This window comes from Cetorhinus maximus, chromosome 17 (assembly GCF_964194155.1).
Source record: "Cetorhinus maximus chromosome 17, sCetMax3.hap1.1, whole genome shotgun sequence".
Classification (NCBI taxonomy): domain Eukaryota; kingdom Metazoa; phylum Chordata; class Chondrichthyes; order Lamniformes; family Cetorhinidae; genus Cetorhinus; species Cetorhinus maximus.
In genome coordinates, this window is record NC_135895.1 from 3,770,793 (window position 1) to 3,784,909 (window position 14,117).

Here is a 14,117-nt window from a genome sequence, read left to right on the forward strand (position 1 = left end):
GCATAAGCAGCAAGTGATAGACAGAGCTAAGCAATCCCACAACCAACAGATCAGATCTAAGCTCTGCAGTCCTGCCACATCCAGTCGTGAATGGTGGTGGACAATTAAACAACTCAATGAAGGAGGAGGATCCACAAATATCCCCATCCTCAATGATGGAGGAGCCCAGCACATCAGTGCAAAAGATAAGGCTGAAGCATTTGTTACAATCTTCAGCCAGAAGTGCTGAGTGGATGACCCATCTCAGCCTCCTCCGGAGGTCCCCAGTGTCACAGATGCCATGTGGGTCCTGTCCACAAAAAGCAGGACAAATCCAACCCGGCCAATTACAGTCCCCTCAGTCAACTCTCGATCTTCAGCAAAGTGATAGAAGGCGTCATCGACAGTGCTTACTCAGCAATAACCTGCTCACTGACGCCCAGTTTGGGTTCTGCCAGGGCCACTCAGCTCCTGACCTCATGACAGCCTTGGTTCAAACATGGACAAAAGAGCTGAACTCCCGAGGTGAGGTGAAAGTGACTGCCCTTGACATCAAGGCAGCATTTTACTGAGTGTGGCATCAAGGAGCCCTAGCAAAACTGGAGTCAACGGGAATCAGGGGGAAAACTCTCCACTGGCTGGAGTCATACCTAGCACAAAGGGAGATGGTTGCGTAATATTCAGCACCATTCGCAACTCCTCAGATATTGGGTGGAATTTTCTGAGCCTGCTGACAGTGGGTGGTGTGCGGGGAAAACATGAGGTGACCTGCTTCGCGACAGTGTGAAGATCGCAATCGTCCACTCAGGTCGCTGACGATGGGCTGCGTTTCCCGCCATCGGTCAGCGGGGAGCTAATTGTAACACATTAACATATAACTAAAGGCCATCCCGCCAGGCTCCGGAACCCCACCGTATCATCCACCCACACCAGCGGGAAAGCACTTCAACGTGTTTCACAACAACACACAGGCAACGTGCACTTGGCGGCTTCACTTTGGGGGAAGTGAGGTGAGAGACCAGCAGCATTCACCACAGCTCGACTGTTATTTACAGGCCTCAGGGGCACCGGGGGGTGGGGGAAACTGATGCCTGGACCCGCAGGTGACTGCTGAGGGGCGGGGGGTGGACAAGTGCTGCCCTGGCGCTGCATCCCGGGCACAGGCAATCGAGGTGGGGGGTAGGGTAGACAAGGGGAGTGGCCACACATTAGGGACACCCTGTATAAACTGACCATGTCTCTGTAACTGAGACAGATCAGGCACAGCCACAGTGAGATGATCGGGGTCGGGCTCCTAGCCTGTCCACACGTGCAGGCAACGCGGGGGCACCAAAGGGCCACCAAGCGCTCCAGACCTCATCCCACCCCCTCCGCCGCCCCGCCACCCTCAGCACAGACTTCCAGTCCGCCACCACTTTACTGGACCACGGAGCAGTTGGACTGTACACGTTGTACAATCTCCTCGACAACGCTGCCCATGTAACAGTCACTGCTGGAGACGTTCACAGTCCCTTTGCAATCTCAGCATCCTGGTTTGGACCAGTGTCCCCCATGTCGCAGGCTGACAGGGCAGCCATGCAGCGCACTCATCTCTGGCCATCCGAGGGGTGACCAGCATTCTCCGGGAAGCATTAAGGGCCAGTCACACAGGGCCAGGAAAGGTGCTAAGTACAGCCATGATAACCACGTCTCTCTCTCTTTCATGCTGCAGGAGGACCACGTCAGGATCATGGAGCCTGGTGACCTAGCTATGTGCCTGTTGGCCTACAGAAGCCATAGAAGACGGAGGAGAGAGTGACTGAGGCTCCTGGCCGTGCAAAGGCAGGAGCAGCAACCTCATGAAGGGGCAGCAGGGGCTCCCACCACACGCTGCCCAGGAGTGACAGTGAGCTGTGGCTGATCGACACCTAGCGACACCCAGGGTCCATAGACGCCGCCTGTCATTACTGCAGATGACTGAGAACCAGTGTCGCTGATGGCTGCGTCTGTCTAGGGACCTGGTGACTCACATCTGCCACTTACTGCAGGACTTGGCGCCAAGGGGACATGGAGGGCATCCACTGCCAGTGGCTGTGAAAGTGACAGCAGTGCTCAATTTCTATACCAGTGGCTCCTTTCAGGGCTCCACAGGCGACCTCTGTGGGATTTCACAATCCGCCACCCACAAATACATCCATGAGGTCACAGATGCATCTTCTCTATGGCAACAACTATGTGCATTTCGCCCGGGACCGGGACAGCCAGGATACAAGAGCCATTGGATTCGCCCGGATCTCGGGATTCCCACAGGTGCAGGGTGTGATTGACTGCACTCATGTGGTGCTCAGGTCTCCATCGCTACACTCAGTGACTTCATCAACCGCAAGGGCTTCCCCTCACTGAACGTGCAGCTGGTGTGTGACCTCCACAAACACATCCTGCAGGTCTGAGCACGGTTTCCAGGGACTGTGCACGACGCCTACATCCTGAGTCACTCACAGATCCCTGCAGTCTTCCAGGGTCCACAGAGGCTGCAGGGTTGGCTCCTTGGGGACAAGGGCTACCCACAGAGGCCGTGGCTGATGATACCCGTGCGGTGGCCTCAGACTGCAGCAGAGCGACGCTATAATGAGGCTCATGCTGCAGCTCACAACTTGGTGGAGCAGAACATCGGGATGCTGAAGATGAGGTTCCGGTGCCTGGACCGGTCTGGTGGAGCCCTGCAATACAGTCCACAGAGGGTGTCACACATCATCGTCGTCTGCTGTACCCTTTACAACCTGGCGCTGCAACGGGGAGAGGAGCTGACTGAGGAGGAGATGGAGGAGCTGGAGGTCTCCTCCGATGGGGAGAACGCTGACAGGGATGAGGGTGAGAGGGTCCTCGGTGGTGATGATGACGGGGATGAGGCTCTCGCACTGGCCGGATGAGGCAGGTACACTCGGGAGGCCCTCATAGCTGCCAGATTTGTGGGGGATGATGATGACATGCAGTGAGGTGTCCCCATAGATCCTCACATCACAGTTGTGAACGTTTGACTCCAGTCTGGTTTATGGCAGCACCAGTATCCTCTGTGAGAATGCTCCTGTCATGGAGATGCAGTGGAGGCCCTAATAGTCGCTCGATCGCAGGAGGAGGATGACAACATGCAGTGAGGACACTCCATAGATATTCACATAGTCTCTGAGAATGTCTGACTCCTGTCTGGCTGAGGGCATCTCACTTGCTCCATGATCAGGGCCATCTCAGAGACGCAGCCATGAAACTTTAGACGCATCTGATGTTGTGCCCACCTTCAGTACCTCAGCCCTTCAGGAGCTGGTGCACAGCATCACTGGTCACAGATGCTGGTATGATGGGGGCCAGCCCCACCTTAAAGGTGCTGAGAGCACACAGAGAGAATGAGGGAACTCTGTGACGCCTGCCCACTACATTCTGGCAGCAATGACCAGCACCGCCGAGGTGCAGGTATCAGTAATGTGTCCAGGGAGTGAGAGGCTGGACCATCACTGTGGTCTGAAGGTTGCACAGACACAGGGAAGAGGCCCTGGACTGAGACACCTGCCTTTATCTTGTGCAGAAAGGTTTCACATCTGAGTGACAAGAACACTGCTCATCAGAACAAGGAGCCTCAGGCAGAGAGACAGTCTCAGAAGTTTATTGACAATAGTGAACAGTATGTACAAGTGATCAACACCCGTGCCCAGGCTGTGCAAATACTTTTATCTAACTGTCCTAACCCTGCCACTGTGTTTTGGTGCTCCCCAGACATTCACAGTGGAGGTGGGGGCAGCCTGCTGACTGTCACACCCTGTCTGTGATGACCTTGGCAGGCGTCCTCTGGAGGGCTGAGACCTGGAGGGCCCCAGCCTGCTTTCGGGGTCCTGCTGTGTGGCAGTGGGTCCCTCCTCAGCCTGTGGAGCTGGAGCTGCTGAGGTCACAGGAAGAAGGGAGTTGGATGAGCCGGTCACTCACAGAGTCACCTGGGTGGATGGTCCCAGAGTGTCAACCTACTGATCCTCCTCCCTATGGGTGCCCTAGGGACTCTGGCTGACTCTGTGAGGGGAAGGGGTAACTGGATATCGAGCTGCCCAGAACCCCTCTCACGTACACACTGTTGGAGGCCAACTATAGCACCGGCGATGGAGTTCAGCCAGTGCAGGAGCGACGTCCTGGACCAAAGTCTCCATGGCGGCCGCCATCCTGCCAGTGTTGACCTCGGTGCGTTGCAATGCCGGCGCTATCACCTCAGCCTGAAGGCGGACGGACTCCTCCATCGTGCCTTGTAATCTGAGGAGTGCAGCGGACATCCCTTCCTGATGTTCCCGAGTTTGTCTTTGCAGCTCCAGCAACTGTGACGTGACCGAGTCTGACTTGGACTCAGCAACGTTCTGGCCTCCAGCAGCTCCTCCGAGTGCCGGGGACCTGGGAAGTCCCGGCCTCCGCCTGCTGTGGATCAGACTGTGCGATGTGCTCACCAGATTGTGATCCTGAGGCTACTCTAAAGCTCTGTCCCACCGAGGTGTGTGTCTCTGCGCTGGTGGAAGGTGTGGGTGAGCACTGTGACAGGACTTCAGATTCCTTTTCAGAGTTTTCTTCAGAGCTTGATTGGAGGCCCTGGGTCATGGACTCTATCGGGGAGAGTGTATCAGGATGCCTGCCAGGCCAGATGATCAGTATGCCCGGCCTGTGTGGGTGGTGAGTGTCCCATGGACGGGATGAGGACAATGACGGTGAGTGTGAAAGCGTGAATGGTGATGTCCCTCACACTGTCAGTGAGGGAGGGCCCTGTGGATATATGGTCGTTTTGAGTGTGAGAGTTGGGAGTGATGAAGAGAGTGACTTACTCTGGTGGAATGGAGGAGATCATTCATCCTTTTTTGGCACTTGGCGGCCGTCCTCCTCTGCAGGATTTGCGCTGACCACCAGTGCCACTGCCTCCCAAGCCGGGTCGGCCAGAGTGGGGGTAGAGCACATCCCGTTGGGCCTCCACGGGGCATCCATCAGTCACTCAAGGGGCCTGTCATTGAAGCGGGGGCTACAGTCTTCTTTCCTTTGCTGGCCATGTCTCCCGGGCAGCAGTGTTGAGCTGGTGGTGATGAGCGCTTTACTGGCGGGAGCATTTTAAAGATGGCGGCCGGCATGATGCAACAGCGGGGTGATGGCGGGCGGGTGAATTAGAACCCGCCCACCATGGAAACAGCGTGTTTCGCGGGAGTGAATAAATAATGAGATGGGCTCGGGGTGATACAGTGTGAAAACCTGCCATTTTTGTCGGCAGGTAGGACTCCATTTTACCCGCCCATTACCGCAATTAGTGCAATCCTGGGAAACTTCCGCCCATTGAATCAGTCCGTGTCTAGATGCAGCAAGACCTGGAGAACATTCAGGCTTGGGCTGAGAAGTGGTAAGTAACATTCATGCCACACAAGTGCCAGGCAATGATCATCTCCAACAAGAGAGAATCTAACCATCGCCTCTTAATATTCAATGGCATTACCATCACCGAATGCCCCATTATCATCATCCTGGGGGTTACCATTGACCAAAAACTGAACTGGACCAGCCATATAAATACTGTGGCTACAAGAGCAGGTCAGGGACGAGTAACTCACCTCCTGACTCCCCAAAGCCTGTCCACCATCTCCAAGGCACAAGTCAGGAGTGTGATGGAATATTCTCCACTTGCCTGGATGAGTGTAGCTCCAACAACACTCAAGAAGCTGGACACCATCCAGGACAAAGCAGCCCCGCTTGATTGGCACCCCATCCATAAACATTCACTCCCGCCACCACTGACACACAGTAGCAGCAGTGTGTGTACCATCTACAAGATGCACTGCAGGAACCCACCAAGGCTCCTTTGACAGCACCTTGCAAACATGTGACCTCTACCATCTAGAAGGACAAGGGCAGCAGATAGATGGGAACACCACCACCTGGAAGTTCCCCTTCAAGTCTCTCACCATCCTGGCTTGGAAATATGTCACCGTTCCTTCACTGTCACTGGGTCAAAATCCTGGAACTCCCTTCCTAACAGCGCTGTGGATGTACCTACACCACATGGACTGCAGCGGTTCAAGAAGGCAGCTCACTACCAACTTCAAGGGAAATTAGGCTTGGGCAATAAATGCCAGCGACACCCACATCCCCTGAAAAAAAATAAGTAACAACTTGCTTTGCTCCATATCACTCAATACCCTTATCAAAAATCTATCGATCTCTTTTTTGAAATTTTAATTGCTCCTCAGCCTCAACAACTTTTTGGGGGGAGAGAGTTCCAGATTTACACGCCTGTTTGTGTGAAGTGCTTCCTGACATCAACCCTGAATTACGTGGCTGTAATTTTAAGGTTCTGGCCCCTTGTTCTGGACTCTTCCACCAGGGGAAATAGGTTCTCTCTAACGACCCTATCAAATGACTATTAAAATCCTATTAAAGAGTTCACAATTAGGTCCCAGTTTAATCTTTTAAACTCAAGGGAATACAATTCTATAAAATTGATCCTCAGAGTTTAATTCTTTTAGCAGTGGTATTGTTGTGGTGAATCTGTACCGCTGTCCCTCCAAGGCTGATATGTGATATATATACCCGAGGTACACTGCCCAGAACAGTTAGTCCAGGTGGAGTTTGACTAGAACTTTATATAACAGTAACATCACTTCCATCCTATTGTATTTCAGCCCCCTCGAGCTATAGGCCAACATTTTACCAGCCTTCTTTATCTTTATTGTACCTTGCCACAGGCATTGAGTGTTCCTCCCTGTGCGGATGGGGGGGGGAATTCCCTAAGCCGGGAATACACTCTTTCACGCACACGCGCGTCCTGTAATAGAAATGATAGAAAAAGTTTCCTGACATATCCCCTCATGTGACATTGTCACATAAGTTGGGACATGTCCATAACTTTTATTGAAACTTTATTAAAAATTTAATTACCCTTGTGAAACCTCATCCCCCCCATGGATGAGGTTTTATGCTTTTTCTGCAGCCCGCCAGGCGGGTCCATTAATGACCTTACTTCGTTTTTCAATGGCCTCAATAGGCCGTTGACAGGTCGGCGGGCGCACAGCTGACTCGGCTGCGCCCCCTGCTGACCTGAAAATGGAAAGGACGCGGGGTGACATGGGGAGTTCCACCCGACATCATCCCGCGTCATATTACACATTGGCGAGTGGGCCCCACCCCCACTCGCCAACCGGAAGATCCTGCCCCATCCTCTACAGTCCCTAAAAACAATCCCTAAATAGCTCAAAGACGGAATCTTTACTCACTCATTGGCGGTTCCCTTCTGTCCACAAAATTGGCCACGACTATCTGTGGGATACACCACTTTCCTGGGATCCCCATGGACCCAAGCTGTAAACAAAAGAAATGCAAAAGGTTAATTGACATTTCTCCATCTCATGAAAAGCCAACCTGAAGATTGGTGATGTTAAAGCCATCAGACCCCACACTGTTCTTCACATCAATGAAACCCTTCCCAGTGGGCCAGAGTCTCACAGCCACAGACAGATCATAGCAACCGTCCTCCCAACCAAGAAGGGAACAGGGGGGTCCTTCACCCCCTTCCAGCCAGAGAATAGAAATATCTGAATTGGGTTCCTACTTCTGGAACGTTGTGCTGCAGGTTTGTTACAGATCACTCAGGAAGTCCAAGTTGCTGTGGCAACATGCATGTTGTAGCCTGGAGGTAGAGACTCCAACTCCTTTCCATCACATGACTGACCAGGAATCTCTCCCGCTCTTACCACCTGCCATTGGTGTGTGTTGGAAGGATTTTCAGGTTGATACTCAACCTGTTTGTTTGTTGTTGTAATATGCCTTTAAGGGCTTGCAGCATGACATCACTAGAAGGAAAACATGTCATGTGATCCAGTCTAAGTTCCCCTTTTGCTTTGAGCAGAGCACACACACAGAGCTCTGGTGTCTTCAAGCTTTCTACCTTTGTATAACTGTTCCCATGTGCCTAGTCTTAATAAATGGACCCACAACATATTTGCCCAATCCCTCTGAGTGACTGGTGTCTTTATATCATTATGAAAACACGACTAGTGCTCAGCCATAATCAAACGGCCTGGCAGCTAGATTACATTCAGGTACAACATGGCCTTAGATCATGTTACATGGCATGAGATAACCTCTGATGTTTTGGTCAGGCTGCAAAGGTGTCACGGCATCGGAGAGTGTCGAGAACACAGCAGGTGACTGCAAAGAAACGCCTGGAAGACACAGCACCGAGCTAGCGCTCAAATCAACAGCTGGTCAGCAGATGGAACCGTCATGGTGAGATTGCAGTGCCTAGCCTGTCCGTTCCATGAGTGGGACAACCCATCGAGGGGACCAGCACCGGGTTAGCTCAGTCGGGAAAGGTGAGTGATCAGGATGTTGGCTGGGTCGATAGCGAGCGAGGGAGAGCCAAACAAAAAAAAAACGTTATAAAAATCGGGCCAGAGGAGGTTGGGATTATAATGGGCGCCTCCAGCAGTTGCTAAACAATAGATTGAGAAAAAAAAACCAAAAACGCCATTATTCTGTGGTGCATTCCTGCCACAACTAGTCTTCATGTGTGGAGCTTTGGAAAAAGCATTTGAAAGCGGATACAGTGACACCCGTCCCAGGTACTAATCAAAGAAGGAACATCACAGGGATATTATTTTCAGAGCAAACTCCCACATCTGGTTGTGAAGAAGGTACTGAGACTGCGACGCTTTTGTAGAGACTGTTTATTGCTCACCACCGAGCTTACTTTTCTCACACACAATCCTCCCAGTGCTGGCTGACTCTTCTTTATATACACATCAGAGTATAAATCAACTAATCAATACCCAACACCCTTATTACCTTAAACTACTGAAAATTTAACAACCATTAACATAACCGATTAGATACTAACAGATTCCCCTCTTATCTTTAAGTTAAACTGATAAGCAAACAAAAGCTATTTGTAAGAGTAAAAAACACAGAATGATAATACGTGTTATCCTATTATACAATGAAGCTTTAACATCTCCACTGCACCCTCCCCAAACTTGAAAAAAAAATAATAAGGTTACAACATGAAAATGTCCTTGTTCTCCTAATCCATTGTAACGCAAGGTGTCCCCCTTTGAGGATATCCAACAAGTCGCTCTTTTTGTGAAATAATCTAGCAACATAATGATTTACGTTGGTCCATTTTCTTTTGGAAATCTCCTTCCCATCCAGCATCTCTTTTATAATCGCGAGATCAATCCTCAACCTCTTTTCCATCGTATACTTTGTCAAGTGGCCATTGTCCCGGAGTGAACGGTTATCTATGTAACATTCTATGGGCACATTTTGTCCCTGATATAGGAGTTCTTTTAAAATACTCGATAAATACACAGCCATATCTGTCGCTTCCACCAGCTCAATTGTCTCTGCAGCTAAGGTGCTTGTAATGACTCTCTAATTTCTTCGATTCCCAAACTAATGGGCAACATTTTCTGTTTCTTCCCACTAAAAATATAATGGGATCCTGCTGTGCTCGAATAACCATCGGGAAGGTTAGCGTCTGAGGCTTCACCAAAAATGAGTAATTTCATCCCTTCTGAGTTGCCCTGGTCTGGAAATCGGAGTGTACACCTCTTCTAAACTGAATGTCTTCAATGTCTTGTTTGCTTTTAGCACTTCCCCAACAGTAGCGTATTTCAGCATGGTGCTCAATTCAAACACATCATAACACACATCCGGTCTCATTCGTGCACATAAGCAGCTTCATTGCCCAGTTAAACTTCTTAATTGATCTGCTTCTTCCTTGGCTATAGAGTCTTCCTTTTGTGACAATTTGACCCAATTTATCGGGATCCTATTAACATTCTCTAGGTAAGACTGTTGAGTCAGGGTAATTCCCCACGCAGTCTGCCTCATGTCCAAAGCTTTGCACTTAAAAGCTCCAGAAGTCTGACTTCCAATTTTGAATTCCTTTATAATTTTATCTGTCACAAAATTTCTCAAATGTGGCAGATCCCCCCCGCACAGGAAATCACCTGCGTGCATTAAGAGAATTCCTGCTAGCTTTCTTTCATCGTTCCAATAAAACATTTCTGGATCTGCTTTTAGCTGAAAACAACCAACTTTTAGTAGGATGGACCTAACTGAAAAATACCAAACCCATTAGCCCGTAAACACCCTTGTTCAGCCTCTATAATTTCCCCTCTATATCACCTGCTTCTTTTGGAGGCTTTAAGAATTCTTCTCTTTGGAATTGTTCCCCTTGCAAAAATGCTGCTTTGACATCAACAGATTTACATTCCCAAGAATATGTAGCTAAGAGTACGAGGAAAATCCTCAAACTTGCTTTTCCTGGTGTTAGGAATTCTGCTCTAACTTCCTGGTTGCACAGTTGTTTCTCAAATCCCCGAGTTACAAGTCTGACTTTAGTTTTGTACATACCTTTGGGAAGTACTTTCTCCGAACATATCCATCTATGGGACAACACTGGCTGTCCTTTGTCAGGCACCTCCATGTAAACACCAAACTCTCCCCAATTGTCGAGTTCTTTTTGTTTTGCCTCCTTTACCAATTTACCATCAAACTTGTTAGTAAACACTAGAGTTTCTCTATCGTAGGGGCTCCTACTTCTTCTGATGCTCCTCTCACCTGTTCTTTAGTCCTTGCTCTTGTTAAACGACGTCCCCTATTAGATCTCCTGTCCCTATCTGGGCGACTATGACACGACCAGTCCCTCCTGTGACTAGACTTCCTTTTACAAGTTCTTGATCTTTTACTTGGGTTGTGATCACTATTGTGCCCACTGCCTGAACTTACACTACACTTCCTGGCTTTCCACATTTTTACTTCCTTCTGCCAATCCATAGATCTGATATTCTGCTCCTTGTCTTGTACATTCAGCTAGTTTTTGTATTTTCCTGTGGTCTTTCCTGCTCTTCCTACTGTGGCTTCCCTCCACTCACTAACCCCTTCTGGCACATACACCACCCTAGTTCTAACTTTTGATAGTTGATCTTTATGACAAATGGCCCTATCCTGATCTTCACGATCACTTGGTCCACTCTCAGTTGGCCTGTTATCTGCCACAATCCGGTGTTCGTACAAGTCCGGCATATACGTGTGCAAAGTGCCTGGTGCAGCTTCAGTTTCCTTCCTCTGTTCAGGTTCTGTCGGTGTGTAATCCATGCCAGTGAGCCGCGTGGAATGTACTCTCTCAGTTTGGTTACCACTTTGCAAGATTATTGTTTTGCCATCAATGCCTATAACTTTTCCTGGGCCTCTCCACTCTTTCTGCCCTTCTCCTTCATAATACGTCATGTCCCGGGGCTTAAAATTCATCCCTGGTGGCCTAATTCGATACCTCAAAGCTCTCCTGATTTTTTTCTGAAACCTTTACCTTAATAAATGCTCTCCTCCCTGCACGGCATTCAAATGTCCTGCAAAAATGGAACTAATGATCATCCCCACCAAAGCGGCAGGGGGGATGGTCCCACATTATTGACGGTATCTTCAGATTCCTGCCATTAACTAATTGACAGGGGCTATAGCCCCCAACCATCTGAAGCGTGTTTTTTGCATGTACTGCCCACGCTAGAGCAGTTGTCAATTTACAATTCGGTTGGTCAGTTAAAACTTTTCAGAGCATTTTGTCGATCACAGCGTGATGTCTCTCACATGTCCCAGTGCTGAAAGGACTGTCTGCTGCTGTGTGCATTACCACAACTTTCAAATTTTCACACACGCTCCTGAATTATCATTGACAAATTCTCCTCCAGTGTCCAGTAAGAATTTAGCTGGTGCTCCCAGCCCTGTTCCCTTCCATCTTTCTATTATCTTATCGATAATTACTTTGTCTTTCCTATAAATTACCATTGCCAGACTAAATGTAGTCACTACATCTACAAGATATAGAAGAAAAACATTTTTTTCTTTTTCACATACTTTGAGGTCCAACGCTACGATTTCATTAAAATCTCTCGCTACTGGTCGCGATAGCATTCTCCTATACCTTTTACAACTATCACATTTTTCACTAATATCCTCGACAAGTCTAGTGTATTCCTCATCCAGTACCCCTGCATCCTTTAATAGAATCTTTAACCTATGGCCAGAGGGATATGCAAATTGTCGGCGTAATTTGATAATAATTTGCTTCTTCTCCCCAGCTGCCATTAATACCTCTAACCTTCTGTCTAGAGATGATAGGCCTTAATATAATACAATAATGTCTCAACTGTGTAAAACCAAGAGCCCATCCATGTTTGATATCCTAGCACAAGTCCAATGATTTAAAGGTGTAATAGACTTCATTTCCCAGACAGGTTTCCATAAGAAACAGTGAAATTTATTTACAGAGCTTCAGCAGCAGCTACATGCTCCCATCAAGATCCACAACTAGACACAAACTCCATCCCTAAGGTTTACTGCATTTAGGGCTGATTCATTTGCACTAAACACATGACACCAAACAGTACAATAAGTCTTAAAGCTACAATCACTACATTCCTTAAGGCTACAGTCACTACAAAAGGCATGTATTGATTTAGGGGTTTCCATGCAAAATCACTGCAATCAGGTATATAGTTGGTTAAACTCCATGATGTATTCTTTTATGGAAGAATCATCTAATTTTCTAAATTTATCAAAGTCCAACCAAGCCTCATAGATATTCAATAAGTCATCTTTCATATCAATTTAACAGAATGCCGAAACCTTCTTCACTGTCCAGTTCCAACGCGCCAAGTTCCAACAACACTTTGCTCTTGGCAAGAAGTGCCAGAGCTACCCCTTGCTTTCTTTTCAGTAGAGATGTAACCCATGACCATATATCAACTGTACTTTTCCATTGATCCTCAGGCTCTGTTTCACAAAACAGTGGGAGGAAATCATACCCTGCCACCTTACACCTGGTTTCAGTCATTTTCTTCAAAGAGTCTTCAACTACAGTCTTCTCTCTCAAAAAAAAATGAAGCCCAATTCTAACCTTCTGTCTGGAAGTAAATCTTAGTCTCCAATCTTCACTTGCTACCAATGTCAGAGAATTCTCAAGTCTGGTTGTGAAAACACTGAGACTAAGATGCTTTGGTAGAGATTGTTTATTGCTCACCACCGAGCTTACTTCTCCACTCCAACACCCTCCCCCCAGTGCTGGCTGACTCTTTATATATACATCTGAGTATAATTAACTAACCAATACCCAACACCCATTCACCTTATTACCTCAAACTACTGACTATTTAACATCCATCAACAGAACCTATTAGATACTAACAGTTGTCACAATGCCCACAAAATTCCCGTTTTATTTGGGATGCAGTTGACCTACTATCCGAATTCAAAATGTTTAAACAGTGTACAGAGCTATGGTTTCTCGATTCAGGCGTGTCTGAACCAGGCAAGCAAGTCATAAAAATCTGTCTAGAGATTAGGAATGAAGGTCTGCACAGGCTGAACACATCACGATTAACAGAAGAAGAACTAAAGGATTCCCAAAAGACATGGACTACATTGGAAGACCGGTTCAGAACCTGGTTAAACTTCCATATCTTCCGTTCCAATCCAGGTGAGTCAGTCTGTACAGTCACACAGAGGAGAACGGCAAGTGACATGAGGTGAAGGAGTGTGAAAGGACAGTCCTTTCTCAAGGTGTAAATCACAGAACAAACTGACCGAGCTTTCACACATACTGTGCCTCATCACGTCATTAAGAGGTATCCTGAAACGCTTTGCAAGGAACGAATTAATGACCCTGTTGGAGTGCAGCCTCTTTTGGGGAATACAGCAGCCATTTTACACATGGCAAGGTCCCCACAAGCAGCAATGAAGATGTGTGAGCAAGTCATCATTTCAAGAGAGAGTCAACAGAAGAAAGTTGCTCTGGGCACTTACAGAGGTCTCAGCTTTTCTTTGAATAGTTCCACAGGATTTTAATATAAAAACAAAAAAATGCTGCAAATACTCAGCAGCTCGGGCAGCAACTATGGAGCAAAATAAAAGTTAACGTTTCAGGCTGAGCTCACCTTACACCAGAAACTGTTTCACCAGGTAAAAGGTCATCTTGGTCTGAAACGTTAACTCTGTTGCTCAGTATTTCCAGTATTTTTGTCGCCATTTCAGATTTTCAGCATCTGCAGCATTTTGCTTTTGCCAGAGATATTTTAATGTGGGCACAAGCAGCTGAGGCC

At 48.0% G+C, this 14,117-nt stretch overlaps 2 protein-coding genes across 11 annotated transcripts in view; both read right to left on the reverse strand.

Annotated features, from left to right (window-relative positions):
- cryz (crystallin, zeta (quinone reductase)) overlaps positions 1-14,117 on the reverse strand; it is a 1,066,321-nt gene that overhangs the window by 463,510 nt on the left and 588,694 nt on the right. The window lies entirely within an intron of this gene.
- The window catches only part of slc44a5b (solute carrier family 44 member 5b), a 412,477-nt gene that overhangs the window by 208,339 nt on the left and 190,021 nt on the right, over positions 1-14,117 (reverse strand). For all 9 annotated transcript variants that reach the window (XR_013579275.1, XM_078560642.1, XM_078560643.1 and 6 more), the window contains exon 4: positions 7,233-7,317. Coding sequence is in view for 8 of the 9 variants with exons in the window: in XM_078560642.1 (XP_078416768.1) it covers positions 7,233-7,317 (85 nt within the window). In the remaining variant the exon portion in view is untranslated. The remainder of the gene's footprint in view (positions 1-7,232; positions 7,318-14,117) is intronic.